Raw genomic sequence first — 20,761 nt, forward strand, 5'->3', positions numbered from 1 at the left:
ATCGGTTAATGATTTAAAATCTAAATTTTAAGTTATATATAAAGTACAAACTTAGAATATCCAAGTTACTACAGTAGTTTAATCTTGAAAAATCGGTGCATTAACTATATAAGAAGTCCCTATTGTCTTCAGTTACAATTTGATAGTTTGTTTACAGCTATGAAATATAAATTAAAAGTTTATCTGTGGTGTTTGTGTCATCAGTTTTTCTCTTTCCAAACTTTACATATTTCACACTTGAGCTATAAAATTCTGGAAAACATTTAAAAAATTATATTAAAATAACTTTAGGAACACATTTAAGAAATTTGTACCTAAATTTGTTGAATCATTCAATCGATTTTAGGCTTTTTTAATATGTATACAGATATGTGAAATAGAGCAAACCATATATTAAAAAAAAAAGTAGTTGTGACTTTTATTTTCTGTACAAGCATATCAGAGTTTGATGTAAATGTCTAAGTATTGATGCAATTACTTCTTAAAAGCAAAATAGTCCCCAGTTGGATCTTCTAACCATGGATAGTTCTGAGGGCATTCAATACAAGTGTGCAGACGAATTGTTTCTCCTGGCAATTCCCGAGTTGTGAGTGGGCATGCGTTTGGCAAAGAACAAAGTGGCTGCCCTTTCACTTCACACTTTTCTTTCCAGGGTGCGAAATCTCTGATAGAAGATAACTCAGTTGGTGACTGCATCCATTGCAGAACTTGCGTCATGGTGACGAAGTAGATATCGTTCTTGTCTAACATCTCATCGACCCACTGTATGAGAGCGTCATTAAATTCCTGGTTCAATTTAAGCCATCCAGCGTGGAAAAACAGACCAAGGGGGGCTCTGTTTGTACGATAATGCCTTTCCAAATTGTGATTTAGGAAATTATAGAACTGTTCACCGGTTAAAAGATTGCTGCAGCTGTCTACCATGGCGCAGCCTGCGAGTTCCTCATCAAAATTTGGGTCATCTCTTCGATCCAGCTCATTCATAACCATTTCCCAAACTGCATGAGATCTAGTGGGACAATTCTGGCCGTTACCATGACATTTGTGGGGCATCCGGAAATACAGAGTGTAAGGCCAAAGAGGAGGATTACTTAAAGGAGCTGTAATTGTAGAATCGTAAAGGAAGGCTTGTTCTTCCATCATAAAAAACTGGTTGTTTCCTCCAACTCGTAAGTAAGGAGCTCTGATACCTACAACTGAGTTATCAGTGATGTTTGAAAATCTTTCGATGATTAAACGTACTCCAGCCATTTCCTTGGCCCAAGCTTCAACATTCGCTTCGCTCCAGTATTTCTCATCGTTTCTGTGCCTGTGGAAAAGAAAATACACAAATTTCAGACATGCAATTTAAAAAACAATGCATTCATAAAATAAAATTATCAAATTTTTATTCCGAAATAGTTTTAATCTTAGTTTTACATTGACTTTCTTGAATATATTCCATAAGGAAGAGTATATCTTTCTCGAGAGGAAGGAATACTTACAGTTGGTTATGTGTCAAAAGAAACCTCCTTTCACAACATTGAAAAACGAGCATATGTGGAAACAGTAAATTTGCATTGAGCTGAAGAAAAACTGAAATAACCCTTTGATTCCATTTCTTAAACCCTCCAGTTTGAAAGCGCGAACGAGCTTTACTTCGTGTTTCATCATCTCGAATTGAAGCAGTTTGAACAACAGGCTTTCATGTTTGCAAAATGGTTGAAGGCCAGCGTGAAAAAAGTACAGCGCATTATAGTCATTCTCACTTTATGCTCATGATTAATATTTATGTCTACAACAGTGCTTTCTAAAAAATAAAAACGGTCCAAGCAAATTTTCAATTTTCATTAAAGCAACTAAGTAATCTACTTTTAACTATCATTTTATATTTGCAAAAGTCACCTTGTCAAATTATTTCTTGAAATAAAGTTAACTTTAAAGTAGTTTACTTCAACACTTTGACTGCTAAACACATATCAGCTGTTCTTAAGTGTAATTAAACACCGTGATGTTAACTTTGGGGTTGACTGCTCGAAAGAATAACGGCATATAGTAATACGTTATAGAATACTCCACAGTCTTATGTTATAGAATCATGCGGGTATTCATGTTGTAGAATACTCCCCAGTCTCATGGTATAGAATCATGCGTATCCATGTTATAGAATACGCTACACGTATATGAATAACATGACGTTGCAGCGTATTCATGTTTTAGAATACGGCTGTATTATAAAATCTATAATACTTACGTTATTGAATGAGCTGCAATCTCATGCCCTTTTCTGTGAAGCTCTTGCACTGCTGAATAATTTGTATATTTGTGGGAGACGAAGAAGGTTCCTTTAATAGTACATCCGTTTGGGTTATTTCGACCTTCACGGAAGATTCGCTCGTAGATGTCAATGTTATTGTTGTTCACAGCATCATCGAAAGTAATGGTAATCATCTGGGGAACAGAATTTGCTTCCAATTTTCCGGGGATTTGTGTTCCGTCAGGTGAGCAGAAACAATCTGGTAGAACACACTGGTTTTGATCACAAGGAGGAGCACGATTAGGATCCTTGTCCACGGCTGCATTATAGAAATACCATGAGCTAAATAACTTGCTACAGCTGAATCAGAGGATATTAGAAAGTAAAGCTAAGAAAGAATACCTACTGCAAGCATTTTCATCGGAGCCATCGGGGCAGTCAGGAGCACCGTTACAGAACAATTCCTTCTGTATGCATTCTCCATTTCCGCACGCTAATTTGCCTTTCTCGCAGATTGGTTCATCTGTTGCCAGAAGAGGAGTAGCCAATCTTGGCTCTGAAAAAAAAATTAATAAATGTTAAATTAGGATAAGCGAAAGAACTATTTTGCCATATCACTGCAATAAAATGTCATGGTTGGTTTCAGTGGTATTAGCAATAATAAAAATACCTTGTGATGTTGGGAGGCCCCAACTTGTCAGCAATAGTAGTAGTGACTGCTGTGAACTGGAAATTACGCAGACTCTTAAGAAGGGTTTAACTCCCTTTTTATTTCACTTTAGAAATCACAGTTGCGTTCACTTGACGCTCACAAACTACGCCGACCCGGCGGTTAAACAAAAATAGAAAAGTACAACTAAAAACAAATGACAGGATGCATAACTAACGAAGTCACTATCTACGAGGCTCTGTAATTGTAACTATCTTAACCGCGTTCTAAGATACAGCTGAGATTCAGCAAACTTTCTGATTAAGAATTTGAAAGATTCAACGAACTGTCGAAATAGGCACACAGGCCGAAACGCACGGTTCTTAAACTTTCTACCAAGCAACCTTCACGCTCGTGATTCAAGAAGCACACTTACAAACTCGCTTCCCTTCTATTTAAACTCAATTACTTCTGCTAAAATTTGAATAATCTGCGCGTTCTACTAAAATTTACATACTCTGGCATTGGCAATTCCAAGGGAAAGTAAAGGCTTGACAGGAAAGATAGCTTAAACTTAAAATAAATGTTAGTTAAAATAAATATAAACCCTACAACCTTAAATTTAAATTTTCTATTTATGGTTTACTTATGGTTCCCTTTTGTCTGTTTCGTTAAAAATTAAAATTACCATTTGTATACAAATGCTTATAAGCTTTGTAACATGCTTTTGAAAGACGAAGAGCAGAACTCGGATTACTTTTTTTTACAAGGTATACACATTTATTTAGTTAAATTTTTGTTACATTCTTTCTATATAGAGTTAAATTTTACAAGGTTTATAATTAATCATTTATTTTCAAGCAATAATAAGCTTTCTATATTTAAGCTAAATTTAAAGTTGATTTGAATTCAGATATTTTACATGTTGTAATCATATTTCTCTAATACTCATAATGAATCAAATTTAACTCTCTCATTAAGAAATGCTTGGGCTATTTTCACGATTATTACCTGCTTAACGTGTGTATATATTTTTTAATTTATTCATGTGCCAAGTACAAAATATATGAATCTTCTTTTGCAGTCATATCGGTCAACGTATGGTAAACTCACATTGAGAGGTAATAACACAAAAATCAATAGTACAGAGCTGCGTCAAGTATTAATAATAAAATCGCTAAAATTTAAATGTTTTCTCTAAAATCTTAGTATACAATCAACTTAATAAGTAAAATAATTGCATAAATGAGAAAAATAAAGAGAAACTAGACGTGATCTAAATTATGAAGATAGGAATATGTAAACTGAGTGCTCACTTTCAAGTTGTTGACAGTTTTTCACGTTAGCTTTCCAGTTGCAAGTCTGACTCTCGATGTCAAATGCTAAACCAGATGGACAACGTAGGGCTAGCAAGCCCTGCACTGAACAGCGGACTACATCTCGACAGTCTTCATCAGCTGTTAAACGGAAGTATTCGCTTGGAGAGCGACCTTTGCACAGTTCAGCGTCATTCTGTGTGTCTGCAGCTACTTGTCTTTTAACCACTGATGCACACAAACCTACAGAATAAGTAATGTAATTTAATTCATTTCTATAACAACCTTACAATAAACTACACAATACATACTATATAAATACGCAAATTCGATAAAAAGTGCAATTCCTTTTCTAGGCATTTTTTTCTACATATTCTGATCTCTGTAAAAGCTTTAAAAGGAAAAAACTGGCAATTTTAGAAAGCAATTTCCTCTATATGTTTAGAGTGCAAAAAAAATCTTACTTTTAATTTCCTTTTTACAGCGTGTAATATTAGTAGCAATAAAAAAATTCTCGAATTCCATATTCCTTGTCAATGACACACTGCATGCAATAAAGAATGCATGGAGCTCTAAGAAATAATTGGATTATTCATATTAAGGCAAATAACAGGAGGGTTTTATGAGGGAATTAATTCCCCAGGATTTGAACACTTGTTAATCCACTAGTTCTGAGATTATATCGCTCGGTCCCTGATGCGCCAATATTTTAAAAGAGAAAACACCAGTTAAAAATAATTTGAACAATAAAGCGATTTCCCACGAAAATTAGTTTTACAAACATTTGAACCACTAGTACAATTAATAAAAAAAATTCTACTGCTACCTATTTTTCATCTCGGCTACAGAACTCCTTTCTTATTATTGTCTACATAAAAAACTGAACATACGATAACTGTAAAATTATGTTATGACACATTCTCCCTTTTCAAAATTTCATTTAAATGTTAAATACTTATTCTTAATTGATAACTGTGAGTATATTTTTCCTTTAAAAGAGATAATATATATTATTATATAGTATTTGTATGATATAATAAATATTTGTATGATTTCCTGTTTTTTGCATTTCATCAATTTTCGGATAATAGAATTCGTAATCGTTGTGTCACATATCAGATATATATATGATAGACTATTTCTCATTATTAAAATGATGATTTCAGTTTTTCAATGTAATGAGCTTCCATGTTTCGAGTTACCAGGTGAAATCTCCTTTCAGGTATTAAGCTAGAATTTAAAAGTTATAATATGTATATATATAACGTTTAACTGAATATTTTTATGTAACAATAACTCTCCTAATAAGAAGTCTTGGATCATTTAATAACATAAAGTATGAAATAAAAGACAATTTCATTAGCTTCAGGTTCCGAAATTTCATATTTTTGTAAAATTTTCATCCGGAAATGAAATAGTTTTCCATCCCACTGGCAAAAGGTCTAAAAATCAAGGTGATTTTTTGCATTTCTCATAATTTCGAATGAGGCGTTGACTGAATTTTTTCATTATAATTCGGTTTACTAGAATCTTCAAAGTATTCATCATTAACTTTTGAAGTGTGCTGGTTTTGGTACGTTGATTACTGAAGCTCTGTAAAATAGAGTGTAAGGATTATGTTAATTTTATTAAAAGTTTAATTTTGAGTTAAAGTTCCTTTCCTATGGCTTCTCAATTTCAACTTACCACTTCCGGTCAGAAAGTAGTTTTAGAATAACATTTGAATGCAAATGAGGAAGAGTGGTATTTAACCTCGAAGTTCTACTGTCTTAGTGAGAGAGAACCAGAGTTTCTGGCTAGCATGCTTCGTTTTTTTAGGCTACTTTCTCTTAAGGTATTATCACGCTCGGCCGTACTTTAGGCCCTTGATAGCTTCGCAGTCAATTAACGTTAAGTCAATTAACCAATTAACATAACCGTTAGAATCTTGATAGCTTCGGCTATATCTTTTTAGTTAAGCTTAGTTAAGTTTTAATTCTTAGTTTTTTAAGTTGAAGCCCGAGTGTCGGCTTTATTGTACAACTCCAAGGCGGAGTTCTGTTAAACTTTAGTTGGAATAATAAAGGGTTATTTCCCCCTTCTCACTTGTTGTTTTCTACCTCACGAACTCAAGCGATTATTCGCTTACTAGTTCTTAAGATTCTTCACATATGCGGTTGAATTTCAGCTATCGGAAAAAAAAAATAAAACTTGATAAATTTTGGCTAATAGGTATCATAAGCAGAAATTTTTAAATTAGGCGTCTTTTGTAAACAGGTGATTTCAGATAATTTAACTTCTAACTTTTCTATTATCATTTTACATTCTGATATCAAAAATTTTCTGAATCTCATATATTAGAAACTTTAATAATTTTTAATAAACAAACGTTTGCATTGAAAAGTCAATATATACTAAATAAATCAGTTAGATGTTATAGAGGGCAATCGCATAGTTAAAGATATCTTGAGTGGATGACCGTAGACTCAAGGTCCTCATTTAAGAGATGGCTCTAACAAAATGGGCTTTCAAAACTGTTATAAGATCATTTAGCAAAAAAAAAAAAAAAAAAAAAAAAAATCACTTGATAATTTCTTGTGTTTTTTACAAGTTAATATCTCTGGAAATGAAGTTCCAACTAAGAAATCGCGCCTTATTATATTTAAGATCAATATCTAAATATCTAAAGTATCGGATACTGCAATGTTTGAACGTTAACCTTCAATCTAGAAAAAAGTTCCAAAATCATGCAAAAAGTCGATTTTAGGTGCAGCATAAACGTATGTGCGATTTTATATTATAAAAATGTCGATTCTATGTCGTAAAAATTTTAAGAAATTTAACAGATGGAAATCTGAAATCCTTACTTACAATATTCCTCTTTCTAGGCTTAAAAGCCTAGAAAGGCATTTTTTAGGCATTTAAAAGGCATTTCTTAGAAATCTAGGCTCAAAATCTTAAATGCAAAACTGCCCGTGGCTATGTTTTTTTTTGTGTTTCTTAAAATTTCGATGGACTGACAAATGACATCTCGGATAATTTTGATTCCAGGTGCACATTAAGTTGGCTATGATACACATTTTTGTCACTAATACATTTTTGCGTTTCATCTACGACAAACCTTCCAAGATATATTTAGTAAGGCATTTTGAAAACATTCTGTGTAAGGAAGAGCTTAATAGTTTTTTTTTTTTTAATAAAAATCTTGAATGAAAATTATTAGTCACATAGAACACAGTCACATAGAACATTAGTCACATAGAAATTTTTATAAGTATATGAAAAAGTCTTCGCCTGAATTATTAGTTAAAACTTTTTCGAATCATTCTCATTAATCAGCTAAATATGGAGTGTTTAATTTTATGCAAATTCTTTGCATATAACGCGATAGTGTTCAATAAATAATAATAACTATGGAGTCAATGAATATTCAAGCAACTGTGAGGCAAAAAAGCCTAAGACTTAATTAAGATTTTGAAAAGAATAAAAGTTTAAAATTTGTAAATTTCATCTTTTATTTCCCTGGATATACAATTTTGTTTTTGTCCTCTTTTTACTTGTTAAGTTTTAATAAAATGCATTTCAGCTGAAATTAGTAACCCGGTGATAAAAATACATATTAATGAAACTGTTGGTGCCAATAATGAATTTTAATTACATACATATAATGATATGTAAAAGAACAAAATCAAAGTTTCGGTATATAAGTATTAAGCAAATTTGCAATCATAAACCTTGGTATCATTAGAACATACATTATTTCCTACTTTATAAAAATGTATATAAAAATTTGAAGACCAAAAGTAATGCAGATTTAAAAAAAGTTAAAAAGTTGTCATAGCAATGACTCGGAAAATTTACGGAGGAAAGCTGAGAGCAAACCAAGATTTCAAATAATTAATAAAAGTAGACCATTTATTGCAGAATTCCAAGAGTATTAGTATTTCCAAGAGTACAAGGCTGCAAAGCACAATAGGTTGAAGCTCCCCCCCCCAGTGCTAAATTATTTAGATACTATTAGGATTCCGGCACCAAACAGAGATGAAAAGTCAACTATATCCTCACCGGAATTCAAGTCAGACATCTTACAATTGCCAGCGGATTAGGCTGACCGCATACACAGCGATATACTCACGGGAGGAATACTATAATTCTTCACGTTCTCGTCCACTCAAAAAGCAACTGTGGAGAGGAAGGAAACCCATTCGACCAAGTACAAGTGGGGAGAAGTTATCTTTTTTTAGTTTAATTGAGAAATTACTAGTTCAATTACGAAATTATAATTTAATTGAGAAATTACTAGTTCAATTGCGAAATTACTAGTTCAGTTGCGAAATTATAATTTAATTGAGAAATTACTAGTTCAATTGCGAAATTATAATTTAATTGAGAAATTACTAGTTCAATTGCGAAATTATAATTTAATTGAGAAATTACTAGTTCAATTGCGAAATTATAATTTAATTGAGAAATTACTAGTTCAATTGCAAAATTATAATTTAATTGAGAAATTACTAGTTCAATTGCGAAATTATAATTTAATTGAGAAATTACTAGTCCTGTAGAGATTACTAGTTGTTGTTGTTGTTATTGTTTTTTAAAGTAGGAAATACAAAACGTCAACTGTGTCCTCACAGGGACTCGAACCATTGGCTTTCCAGTTGGCAGATGGGGGCACTAATCACATAACACTATGACACTATGGAAAGAGGGATGGGATAATTTCTTAATTTAGAGATAATATCTTAATTTAGATAAATTTAGAGATTAAAATAGCACTGTGTGTCGCTTAACTCTAGACACACTGATTAAACTCTTTGAGCATGTAACATATTCTAAATTTTAAAAATGTTGTCTTTAATGAAACCTTTAACAAGGAAACATTCCGCTAATTTTTATTTCAAGAGTTTATTATTCTACACATTGTATTTCTAGATTTTCACTCTCGCTTTAGTAGCCATCGAGAGAAAAGCGAAATCATAGGCTTTGCAAATTCATCGTTGGACTTCCATGTTAACGCCGCGCCTTTATTATTATTATTATTATTATTATTATTATTATTTATCGTCAGACAATAATATAAATTCTTCTCATCGGTTTTTGCACCTGTATTGAGTTATATTAGTGAAGAAAAACATAAGGTTCGTTTCAATTAATTACCTTTCCATGCATTATTATTATATTTCACTCCTAGATTATTAAAACTGCGCAATTTCAACTGATATGCTTCGTGTTGAAGTTTTGATTAATGGCCTAATTGAGCTAGAAAATTGAACAAATTCAATTTATAACAAGAAAATACACAACTGGTCATTAAAATTGCTACACCAAGAAGGAACGCAAAGAGCAGAATTCCTTTTATTCTGCATATAATGGAAGGAAGATATGAATAAATCTGTAGATGATTTGGGATACACAGCTTCGACTCGAACTCAGTTTAGCTGATAAATACGCATGATTCCTTCCTATCGGCTTTATCAGGCCAGAGTTCATCAATCACAACAACTGATGAGCGGTGGCGTGCCAGTCTCTCGGCAAGCCATGTGAGTGAGATATTAGGTTAAGAGTTTATTCATTCTTAATGGGTGAGATATTAGGGGAACGTGATAGTCAAAGCAGCAGTCGAACATCTTCTGTATCAAAAAAGGTCAGGAAAGCATGGATTATAGAGACATTAGGATTATTTTTGAAGCAGGAAAGGTGAAAAATATGCAACGCCTTCGCCGAGAATCGAACCACGGACCTCTGGAATACGGCGCCCAGCATGCAGACCACCACACCAAGAAGGCATGCCGAGAAGGTGGGGGAAATAACTTATAGGGTAACATGCCTTCGTGCATTATCTTGTTGAAAAATGGCGTCAGCACAGCTACAGGCATTGACATCTCAGAAATATATAATGGCGGCTGTCCACAATACCGGCTATGTGAACAAGAGGTGACCGGAAAGGGTACTTAGTGGCACGCCGTACCAGCAGGCGAAGTGCTGAGCCCATATCACGATGAGGAATGGACGATGGCAAGTTCGTATGCAATCGAATACCAAAATACACAGAATTAGCCGTTAATAGAGTAAATTAAAAACTGTTCTCATAGAAAAGAAGTCAACCTATTTACTAATAAGATTAAATACTAATTGAGTTTAACAACATAATTATGGTAATCATCGCGGAACAAATTAAATGTTAAGGCTGACGTTTTGCGGAAGGTATGCCATTATGGCATCATTTAAAGTAAATCACCGATCTCTGAAACTTGTATTTGCTTAAAATCTGACTTTTATTTATTTTTATATACTTTGAGATGAAATTTATGTTTCAGAGAACAGATCTGAAAATAAATATGTACAAAAAATGTGTTCTTAATATATGTCAAACTCTTGCCTATACCGGTACAGCTGAGATAATTGAGACTTAGTTATGGTTAATTGTATTCGATGATTGATTAACTTGTAGAGATCGATCGAGAGATTATATCGATATAGGAACGTAAAAAATGCGTAGAGCCTCGCTGGGATTCGAACAATAGACCTCCCGACTACGCGCGAGAGTGCTTCCAGTTACACCACGAAGGCATGCGGAAGGGTCGGAGAAAATATTTTCTATGCTTCCCGCTTTTAAAGGGCAACTGCTGATTAGGTGAATCAGTCGGTAAATTCTGGTGGAGAAGAATTATACTCACCATCTCTTTGTTCGGGCGCCACTTGTAGAGTCATTTTTAGAATTTTTTCGAAGCCAAGAAATCGGCAATGCCATCGCCGGGATTCGAACAAGCTTGACCTCCTGAATGCGCATCAAGGGTGTTTCTAGTTACAACACGAAGGCATTCAGAAAGGAGGGAGAAAATACCTTATAAAGTAATTCCAACTAGTTTTCACAAAGATCTAGACTGCTTTATTTTTTGATTTATAATTGTAATACATGAATATTGTAATTCGTCAAATTTCGCATAACTAAATCTTTAGTTTAACCATACTAACGAGTAAAAATTAGTCTCTCTAAAACAAGTACCAGACAGATAAGCACATTTACAATAAATTTTGCGATCTGGATGCATTTCTTTCATTCAAATTATTTGGTTTTGTGAAAGAAACAATTTTTAAATTAAACAAAATTAAAGCTCTTATCTTACACTGTGAAGTTTACTTAATTTGTTCAACCAGTTATTTTATGTTACTGTCACTTCTCTCTTTCCGATTACCTTCCAGAACGCAAATTAGTTCGCGTGTATTTAAATGAGGGTGTGATATTGTTAAGACCGTATTCTGCCGCTTGAAGGCCACGTTACTAGTTTTTGTTATTCTAGACAAGAGCTCCTGTCTTCGACGTTGCATTACTACTTGTCGACAGTTAGATTCACGCTCGTGAATTCTTAGCTATTAAATTGCTGTACAACTTAGCTATTAAATTTCTGTATGTAGCCTTTGGCTATTAGTCGTTTAGATTTAGCTTTACATTTGAATTTCTACTTTAAGCTCTCTCGCCATAAGTGCTGGCGGATTTTTAAGTACCAGGTGTGCCTTGTGTTCATCTATTTGAGTTTAAAATAAAAGGGTCTTTTACACCTTTCTCAAGCTTCTGTACTTACGCTTAGCGACTATCTTAGCGATAAGTCATTTTACGTCTATCAAATGTTTGGGCACAGTTTACAATAGTGAGACTTTGAGACCTTGTAACACTAACGCAGTTTTTGTCTTCGAAGCTGCTTTGCTTGGCTTGTCCATGCCATAAAAATTATTTTTGATTCGATAAAAATTTGCTTGTGCCTTAAAGAGAATTTCGGATCCTCGTCAATCTTTTTAATCAGCTATGGCAAAGTACGCAAAGGCAATCCAAATCCATGTAAATTATACTCATTTTCTCTCTTCTTTCAGTTCATCTCGGTGATATGTTGATTCAGTTTAACTCTTGTCATTAGATGCGGCCGCCCTGACTGGTATAGCGGTTAACGACGCTAGCTGCCGTAACGATGAGTTCGGGCTTGAATCCCAGAGACGGCACGGATGTTTATAAGTATAGCATGGGGGCACTCAAAATACTGGCTAGCCGGAAGTTACATCGAGTGGTAGAGTAGTAAGGGGAAAGATGTTTCTCTGAGTGCTTGCTGTGCGTCAGAATTGGAGCGGAGTTGCATAGTTAGTGCAGTGGGACTATACCCTGTGGTTAAATTCTTGTGTCTCGCCTACTTGTGCCTGTACCTGACATTATATGTGTAATAAAGTACTGCTAGATGTTTAAAAATGAGTAACATTTCATTTTGAATGAAATCATATAAAAAACGTGGGCATACTTTTGCAAGTCTGCTGACGGTAATAATACTTAAATGCCCCATCATAATGAAAAATTGTTAAAAATGCTTTGAGATTCAATGCCTCTTGAACATCTTACATAAGAACTACATTAGCTTGTCCTATACATTAGAACATAAGGAATACATTAGCTTGTCCGAACCAAGACTGATATGTTGCAATGCACCATATTAACAGAAATCTGAAGCTACCCACGCTTCGTAGGGAATTCATTGCATGCATGATATGCTTGCAAAACGAGTAAGAAAATGATCATACCTTCAAGGTCAGCAGGTCAAATCGTGCAGTGTTCGCGATACCCTCTTGATAAAAGCAAGTTATCAGACTTGCATGTTAATGGAATATTCGCTCTGGAATGCAATAACAAGAGCATCTTTGGAATAGACAATTATGCATTTATTCTTTTCACGAAATAAAAGTGGTAAAACCCAGATTTTCGTAACCCGGCACAATAGCTTTTAGGCTTTTGCTTGAAGTAGTTCGCATCCTGTATCTCTAAACTAGGCTTGTTACTTATCAGATCCAAGAATTTCTTCACTAATCATGTACACGTGAAAAGCCTTTCTTGTTCACAACGAATATACGTAACAAATATTTTATACTTTCATTAAAATATAAAAATTAATCAGTAAATAAGTTTTATTCTGCATAAAATTATAAAACCAGTGGAACAATGTTTGTTTAGATAATACTCTAGACATCTTCGTAAAATGCGTTTAATTTTAAAATAACCAAATTTTAGTACAATTGCTTGGAAATCACAATATAAATAGCTTCATAGCATTTAAAAAGTGCAAATTTCTGTTTGGTATTTTCGCAATAATATTATATGAGAGTGTAAAACGGTTTTACAGATAATGCTTTAGCTCCATCGATTATTTAATAATAAAGAAATTTAGTCATTTGTCCCTGATTATCATTCCAATTACAGTCTTTGCATCTCAGGGCCTTGTTGTATTTTCAAAAAGTAAAATTCTCGCGTGGAAAAATATCCTAATTTATTTCAGTGCCTGTTTCATTTTGATGTAATTAACTTAATTAATTAACTTTGATGCATTCAGCTTGAGTAAATTAAGTAAATATTAACAACAGAAACATTTTGAAATTTTAGTGATGAAAATTCCATTCATGTGGGATTTCTTTCACACAGAAGTTGTGTAACCGGCGATTTTTGCACGGAAAAAATTCTAAGCATGAATTTCTAAATTGCATTTAGAATTGTGTGCCAGTGGTGTCCTTCTGTATGTACAAGAAAAACAAATTTTCAGGTAAATCTTGTCCGTTTTTCAGTAATAATCTTAGCTTGCTTGAAAATGACAGCAAACTAAAAGTATTGTCACTGATAATACCTTGTATCCGATGACCCCACGAGTATTAACAAATGTAGAACCATTGGCAAAGGTGATTATATTCCTGAGTATTAACATGCGTGGAACCATTGATGTGCTATGATAGTGATCCTTGGTCTCTTAGAATTGCAGAAAAGACATTATTCAAGAACTGATTATTATGCAATATTGGAATTATCTCCAGTTCCTCATCTCTTCATCATAATGGTAAAAGACGATTACACGCCTGCTTTAGCAAATGTAACGCACGTGCTGAAATGCTTATATATAACTTACGGCCAAAACACACAAAGAAAAAAAAATCAATTTTCTAACCTACTCTTGCATCATAATTTTTAAACTGCCTGATTAAGAACGCTATTTGGCAAGCGAAACTTTATTTAATAATCGAGTGACCGATAAAGGGACATCATCCAAACCGGTAAAGCAACTTTTTGTAGGCGAGCAATGTAACCCTGTTAATACAATTGTGAATTTACTTTGTTTAGTATCTTAGACTGACTATCAAATAGGCGTGCCTTTAATATGGAAAAAAAAAAACGTGTAAAAGATGATTCCAGAGCTGTCAAATTTTTAATTATTTCCAAGAATTAACTTTATTCTGTCTTGCAAAGCTACGCCAAATTTAAAGGAATCTAAGCCGATACGACGAACTTAAATAATCGTGCAAATACAAATCCTGACCTCAACATAAATATCTAAATTATTTTAGCATATAATTACAGAAAAGTATAAACGACGTATTCGTATATATCAGTCTCGCCGAAATGCAATTAAATTTCTTATTAATAGTAATAGAATTCTACAAAAGTCTTTGTCACTAATTTCTAAAAAGTCTACTTGATTTCCTTTTATGTTCTCAAGCATTCGAATTATTCCTACGTTTTTACGTTAATGACTTCCTTCTTTTCCACCATTAATTCTACACTTTTAATAAAATTGTGAAAGAAATCAGTTTGAGTAAAAGGCACTGTAGGACTTTCGGAAGAGGGAGAGATGAAAATTTAGCAACGCCTTCGCCGGGAATCGAACCGCGGACATCTGGAATACCGGGCCAGTGTGCAGAACCTCTACACCACGAAGGCACGCCAAGAAGGTGGAAAAATACTTTATTGCACAATTCAGAAAGTTTCATATCATTTCCGATTTCGGATTATAAAAGCAAATGTCAGTGTATATTTAAACCTATACATGTGGTTACTTATATCCATGCAATTAAATAACACTAGCAATAATGGTTCTTGGACAAGAAAATATGAACTATAATAAATATTTCTTGATCATTTCTTTCACTGTCATGAAACATTAAAGCTCCAAATAAAAGACATTTGCTAGATGAAAGGTATTTTCTCCCTCCTTCCAGCATGCTACAGTGGTGCCTGAATTAAAATGTGGTGAACGATAGTTCGTCACTACCAGGTTGGGCGATTAGATTCAGACTTCTCACATACCCTTTAAGTGAGGGAGAGTGTAAGCTTTTACCATGTGCTTTCATGAAGTAAATGAAAGCACTGTTAGCATTTAGAAAACTGGAGTTCTAGTCGCGGTGAGAGCATTGCATAGTTTCATGTCTCCTGCTTAAAAAAATGCCTAATATTTTCTACATAATGGCAACACATTCCTTTTAAACTGATGAGCTTTTTTGATTCAGTTCGAAAAACAAATATATTACACTTTGCTGGACAGCAACATACTTCTTTTAAATCGCTAAGTTTTCTCACTAGATTTGGAACATTAATATCTTACAGTTACTTAAGTGGTAAAATAATTGACAGGTTTGCTAATTAAAATGCCATTAAATTCGCAAGAAGTAGGAAATAAATAAAAAAAAAAAGAATTCAAAATTTGGTCTTCCAGGTGCACGTATTCGGGAGGAGAATTATGTGTATTCAAAATTCTGGTGCCTGCAAGTGCCGCCGTTTTTCCACACAATATCAAAGATGAAAAATTTTAAATGTTTCTTGTTTAATGATTTTTTTTGCATGGTTTTTCAGATTATAATTATAAAGTAATAATATTTATAACCTTTCTAAACGTCCATTCCATAATAATATTTTTAACGTTTCAAAGCACATAAATTATTGCAGATTATTTGTGTGAAAACGTTTTCGACATACCAATTCTAATGAAATTATAAATTAAAGAATGTTGTAAATCGCAAAAAATGACGTCACTGAATGCCATTAAGGTTGGAGAAATCAACTTCAAATTGTACTAATTTTAGTACTAACTCAACCCTGAAAGCAAGTTGAAAACAACGTCAAAACTTGAAAATTTTGAAATTAAATGTTTCGTTCAATTTTTGTTACCCGAGACTCAAACTTTTTATGTTACGCTTTTAATAGTGAGCAGAATATGCATATACCGGGAAACCGTCTAAAATGTTCCATTTCGTATTTTGTATAAAATATTTTTTATTATTTTGTATAAAATATTTAAAAACGAGAATATATATATATATATATATATATATAAAGAAAGAGAGAGGGGATAAATTTTAAATCTGTATTGGATTATTAAATTATAGCAAATTACATGAGATCTTTCGGCCGAAACAGAAGATTGCCTTCTTGGAGAACTTTCTAAAGGAAAGTTGTTCTTATTTAAGTTACAAGTAGTAAAGCTTTAAAATCGTCGTGAAAGTCCCTCTTTCAAAGGTTAGGGAACAAAAATCAACGAGAACCATCTGTATTTTGCTGTTTTAATAGTTCGGCCGAAATGGAAACGATAGACTGAGAGGTAAATGGATGGATAACTAAATATGAAAAAGAAATTATTTACATACGTCGTGGAAACAATGTTTTTCCTTCGCATTAATGGTGTTAGTTTAAATTAATTAAATCTAATTCTATCTGTTCAAAAATATAACTGATTTGAAATATAACTGCATTCCTTTTTGGGAAATTTGGTAAAAGACACTCATTTAACATTTAAAAACTGGAAATTAAATTTCTCCTTTGATTAACATTATTAGCATCAACTTTTTATATAATTGAGGAGCGTTGTTTTTTAAACTTTCAAATGCTATTTCTTTAAAGCTACCGCTCAGAACAAATGGGTACTTCTGAAACCGAGGGAAGGAAAAAGAAAAAAGAAAAAAAAAAGCAAAACATTCTCCTTTAAAAGAACAAAGCAAAACCACGCAATATACTCAGGTATTACAAATAGTAAAATTTCGCAGTTGACACATCAAGGAAAATAATATTTTTCAAAAAAAAATAGGTCGTTGAAAGCTCTAAATTTTTCCTGATCAAAACAATACGAGTAAGATAAATTGAAAGTAGCTAAGAGAAGTATGTTAGTTACAAAATACTTCAGTAAAATTTTGCTTTTAATTTCATCACTGCGTTAGGCAAGTTTTCTACGATACGACGCATGAGTAAAATAAACATTACGAGAAATATTTTCTCGGATATCCCATGGAGAATTCGAGAATTTTATTCGTTAAAGTACAGTTTGTTACGTTAAAGTACATCACTTTAAAAACAAAACTATTTAAAAGCAAAATAAATAGACATTCGCAAAAACTCTGCCAATAAAAATAAGACGGGAATAACGATAGTACAATTAATATATATATACATACATAAATAAATGTGTGCGAGGGAGCATTTATCCATGCATTTATCCAAAAATGCATTTCTCCATGGTGCATTTATCCAACAATGCATTTCTCCATGGTGGATTTATCCAACAATGCAGCTAAGCTAATAAACTAACAGCTTTTTATATAGATATGTGTGAATACTTTTCTGAAAAAATAAGTATAAATCTCAGTATTTAATTTATGAGTAAAATCCGTTTCTTTACATCACTCACATGAAAAATGTTTTGGTTATAGGAAGTTGTTTATAGGAAACAGGACCTTTTTCTCAACTCATGTTAGGTAAGGTATTATTGCATACTTTTATGCGTGCTCGCATGACGAAAGCGGTTAGCATGTCCAGCTAGCAAACGGAAGATCCGTGGTACGAATCCTGACAAGGGCCATAATAAAACTTCAATTCGAAAATCTCATCTCGAAAACTTAATATTTCTACAGTAGCGCTGTACTAGAAGTGTTATGAACAACAATTCATCACCACCTAGATTTGGTCAACTGGGTCTCGTAAAGTGATTAACATACTCAATCTAGCAAATATAAGGCTGGCATCACCCCCAGGGGTCGACTGGGAGGCAATTCGCGGTATTCTGGCTAGGACCTCTACCTAGACAGACTCGACTCCTGGGATAAATCAGTCTTCATAGTGACTAGAACCATCGTTTATTCGGTCGAAGGTTCAGGCTCGACAGGGACCGTACTGATACTGTCTTGTCTGCCCCTTGGTTGTGGGGACGTTACATGGTTAAATATCGAAGTTTGTCCTTGGTGGTTTGGCTTTCCTTGGTCAAAACTGGGGGACAGTCTACGATGTATCTATGTTCTCTTTGTTGGTGAATGCTTGTAGTTCATCATTGACTTGTGTTCTTATTCCCAAAGTGCATTAAAATTCTCCCCTTCGGTTGACGGTGGGGTTAAGTCTTCGTGGATCGCCTCTAGGAGGTGGGGCATTATAACCGTGTAAGGGCTTCTCAAAGCCTAGCTCTAGGGGTCTCTTCTACCTAATGTACTAATTTTGCTGCAAACAGAAGATTCATAGTTTGATTTCAAAGAAGACGCAGTTGATTTTGAACATTTTTCACTCCGAAAAATATAATAGTTTCTCTAAGAGTACTTATAATTACAGATTTATATGCAAAATCTACAGAATTAAAGGCTGCCGTTTTTAAACGGGCTAACTGCAAAAAATTGCTTGGTTTCCTCATGTGCATCATAAATACTAGTTATTTTCCCTTACATATCCTCTACGAATATATTCCGTCTTATTGAGAGCCTAATGTTCTTTATTATGATCAAATAATCCAGTTTGAACAAAACATTCAGAAACTAAATATTTCTAAACACAACACAAATGTAAAGCAAAATGCATATCAAAACGCCAAGCAAATAACAAAATGGAAATTGCGAACATATGAAATAAAATAATTCTGTGTTAAAATCAAGATACTTGAAAGAGATGAAATTTTATGTATGTGTTCCATGACAGAGAGATCGCCATCGAAGACAAAAAATCAGAAATACTCACATAGTCGGCGAGAAAATTTTTTCTAACTATTTGGTTTCATTATTGTTTTATTTCATTTGCTAAATAGCAACAGCTCGGTAAATAACTTCTGAACACTCCCAGATCCTCCCAGCCTTGATCCCCGGCTGCTGAAAAGGTCTGTTGCGTGAAATTTTCATCTCACGCCGAGAGGTTCTCAAGCACTTGGACGCAAGTAATTGAATTGTAATGAAATGGTACAGATCATTATTAAAAACTAATTTTAAGAGAATTTGCTCAACAATTGCATCAATCAACTATCTTCGGTAATCTGTATCAGTAAATTTCTAAATATGTGTGTTTCTAAATTTGTTCACTCAAAGGAGCTTGCTATTGCATTTCCTTGCCATGCACTGTTTTATTTCGTGATTACGAAAAACATTTATCTCAAAAAAAAAAAAATACATTACCCATACAAGGGGAAGGGATGATACAGCTACCTGTGAATTAATTTATAATTTTAACAAAAGCTTTTATCAGACTAAGCTCTAACTGTGATGCAAAATAAGTCTTGATGCTTAATTTCGATGAATATTTTTTGTAGTTGTTATTTTGAGATTTAGATTATAAACGTATGTACGTCGTTCTTTCCAAAAAGTTCTAAGTAATTTTCAATTTTCAAAGATAAAATTTCAAATCATTGTGCAACTAACTCCTTGTTTCAGTATTTTTAGTAGTTAATGCAGCTTGTAAGAACATACTCTGGGATTTAAAAATCGTATGCTTTTCTTCTTCTTCTTTTTTTTTTTTTTTTTTTTTTCGTATTCTTGTATCAGCAAAACAAATGTAGGTATCTGCATATGTCTTGAGTTAACTGGATTACATAAAAGAAAGTAAATAAAACAATTACCCCACTCATAGGCATTGTCCATGCTGTTATCAGAGTGAATGTTTGCGCATATTTTACTAACAAATATACAATATAGTTCTTATTTCTATACCTTAGAGCCATACGACTAATTAGTCGATTCAATTTTAAAAAAGTTCATAACAAAAAAAGGGAAATGCGTATTAAAAAAAAGTGAGAGTAATGGCGAACGCAAATAAAAATTGAAACCCTCCGAGTGTGGTATTTCACGTGGTCAATGATGAATCAACACAAGAATCAGTTGGGGGGGAGGAAAGACATAATAGTATTAAAACGAGATTCCATGTTTTCGAGGCATGTCATCGTCCAGACGAGTGAACGCGGAACACCGTATTACAAAAGTTTTCCAAAATGGGTCAGGGTGAGATGATCTTCGCAAAGAGGTGGAACCTGTCTTTCGAGTCGAAGCAGGATTTGAATGAGGACAAATAAGAATGCCTTGTTGGCCTCGTTTTTGTGCTACAAAAGAGAAATAGGAATGACTTTTCTAACCCACCTGAGGGTGATATGGCCCCAAAATACGCCTTCTATACAAAGAATTATATAAAAGCACTGACTACTTACGTTAGTGAAATATGTGATTTTTGTTTATGAAGCTCCTAACTACTTCCCTCCGGGTGGCATCAGCGATGTCTTGAATAATTCAAATCTCCTCTCAATTTATATAAATACGTGCAAGAAATTTTCTATTAATAATATTCCTTATAAACGCTGTTTTAGTAGCCCTTTAAGATGTAGCTGCAAAACTAGCTACGTTTCAATGAAACATTTCTGTGTTGTTTGCATCCCGACTTATCTTTACAAGGAGACATGTAATATATGAAATTTGTGTATTGGAGGGTGGATGAATTCTGAATACAGGTCAAAACAGCGAAAGTGAAAAGGCTTCGGTGGGACACTAGTTTGTTTGTGT

General features: G+C 33.5%; 1 protein-coding gene across 1 annotated transcript in view; it reads right to left on the reverse strand.

The window, feature by feature from the left end:
• Positions 1–393: 393 nt before the first annotated feature.
• Positions 394–20,761, reverse strand: part of LOC118198400 (chitin deacetylase 1-like) — a 34,520-nt gene continuing 14,152 nt past the window's right edge. The window contains exons 2-5 of the mRNA XM_035370064.1: positions 4,202–4,444; positions 2,643–2,792; positions 2,234–2,555; positions 394–1,309 (exon numbers count right to left, since the gene is read on the reverse strand). Of these exons, the coding sequence (XP_035225955.1) occupies positions 475–1,309; positions 2,234–2,555; positions 2,643–2,792; positions 4,202–4,444 (1,550 nt within the window). The 3' untranslated portion in view covers positions 394–474. The remainder of the gene's footprint in view (positions 1,310–2,233; positions 2,556–2,642; positions 2,793–4,201; positions 4,445–20,761) is intronic.

This window comes from Stegodyphus dumicola, chromosome X2 (genome assembly GCF_044657685.1).
Source record: "Stegodyphus dumicola isolate Sdum_Otavi_A_Nest chromosome X2, ASM4465768v1".
NCBI lineage: Eukaryota > Metazoa > Arthropoda > Arachnida > Araneae > Eresidae > Stegodyphus > Stegodyphus dumicola.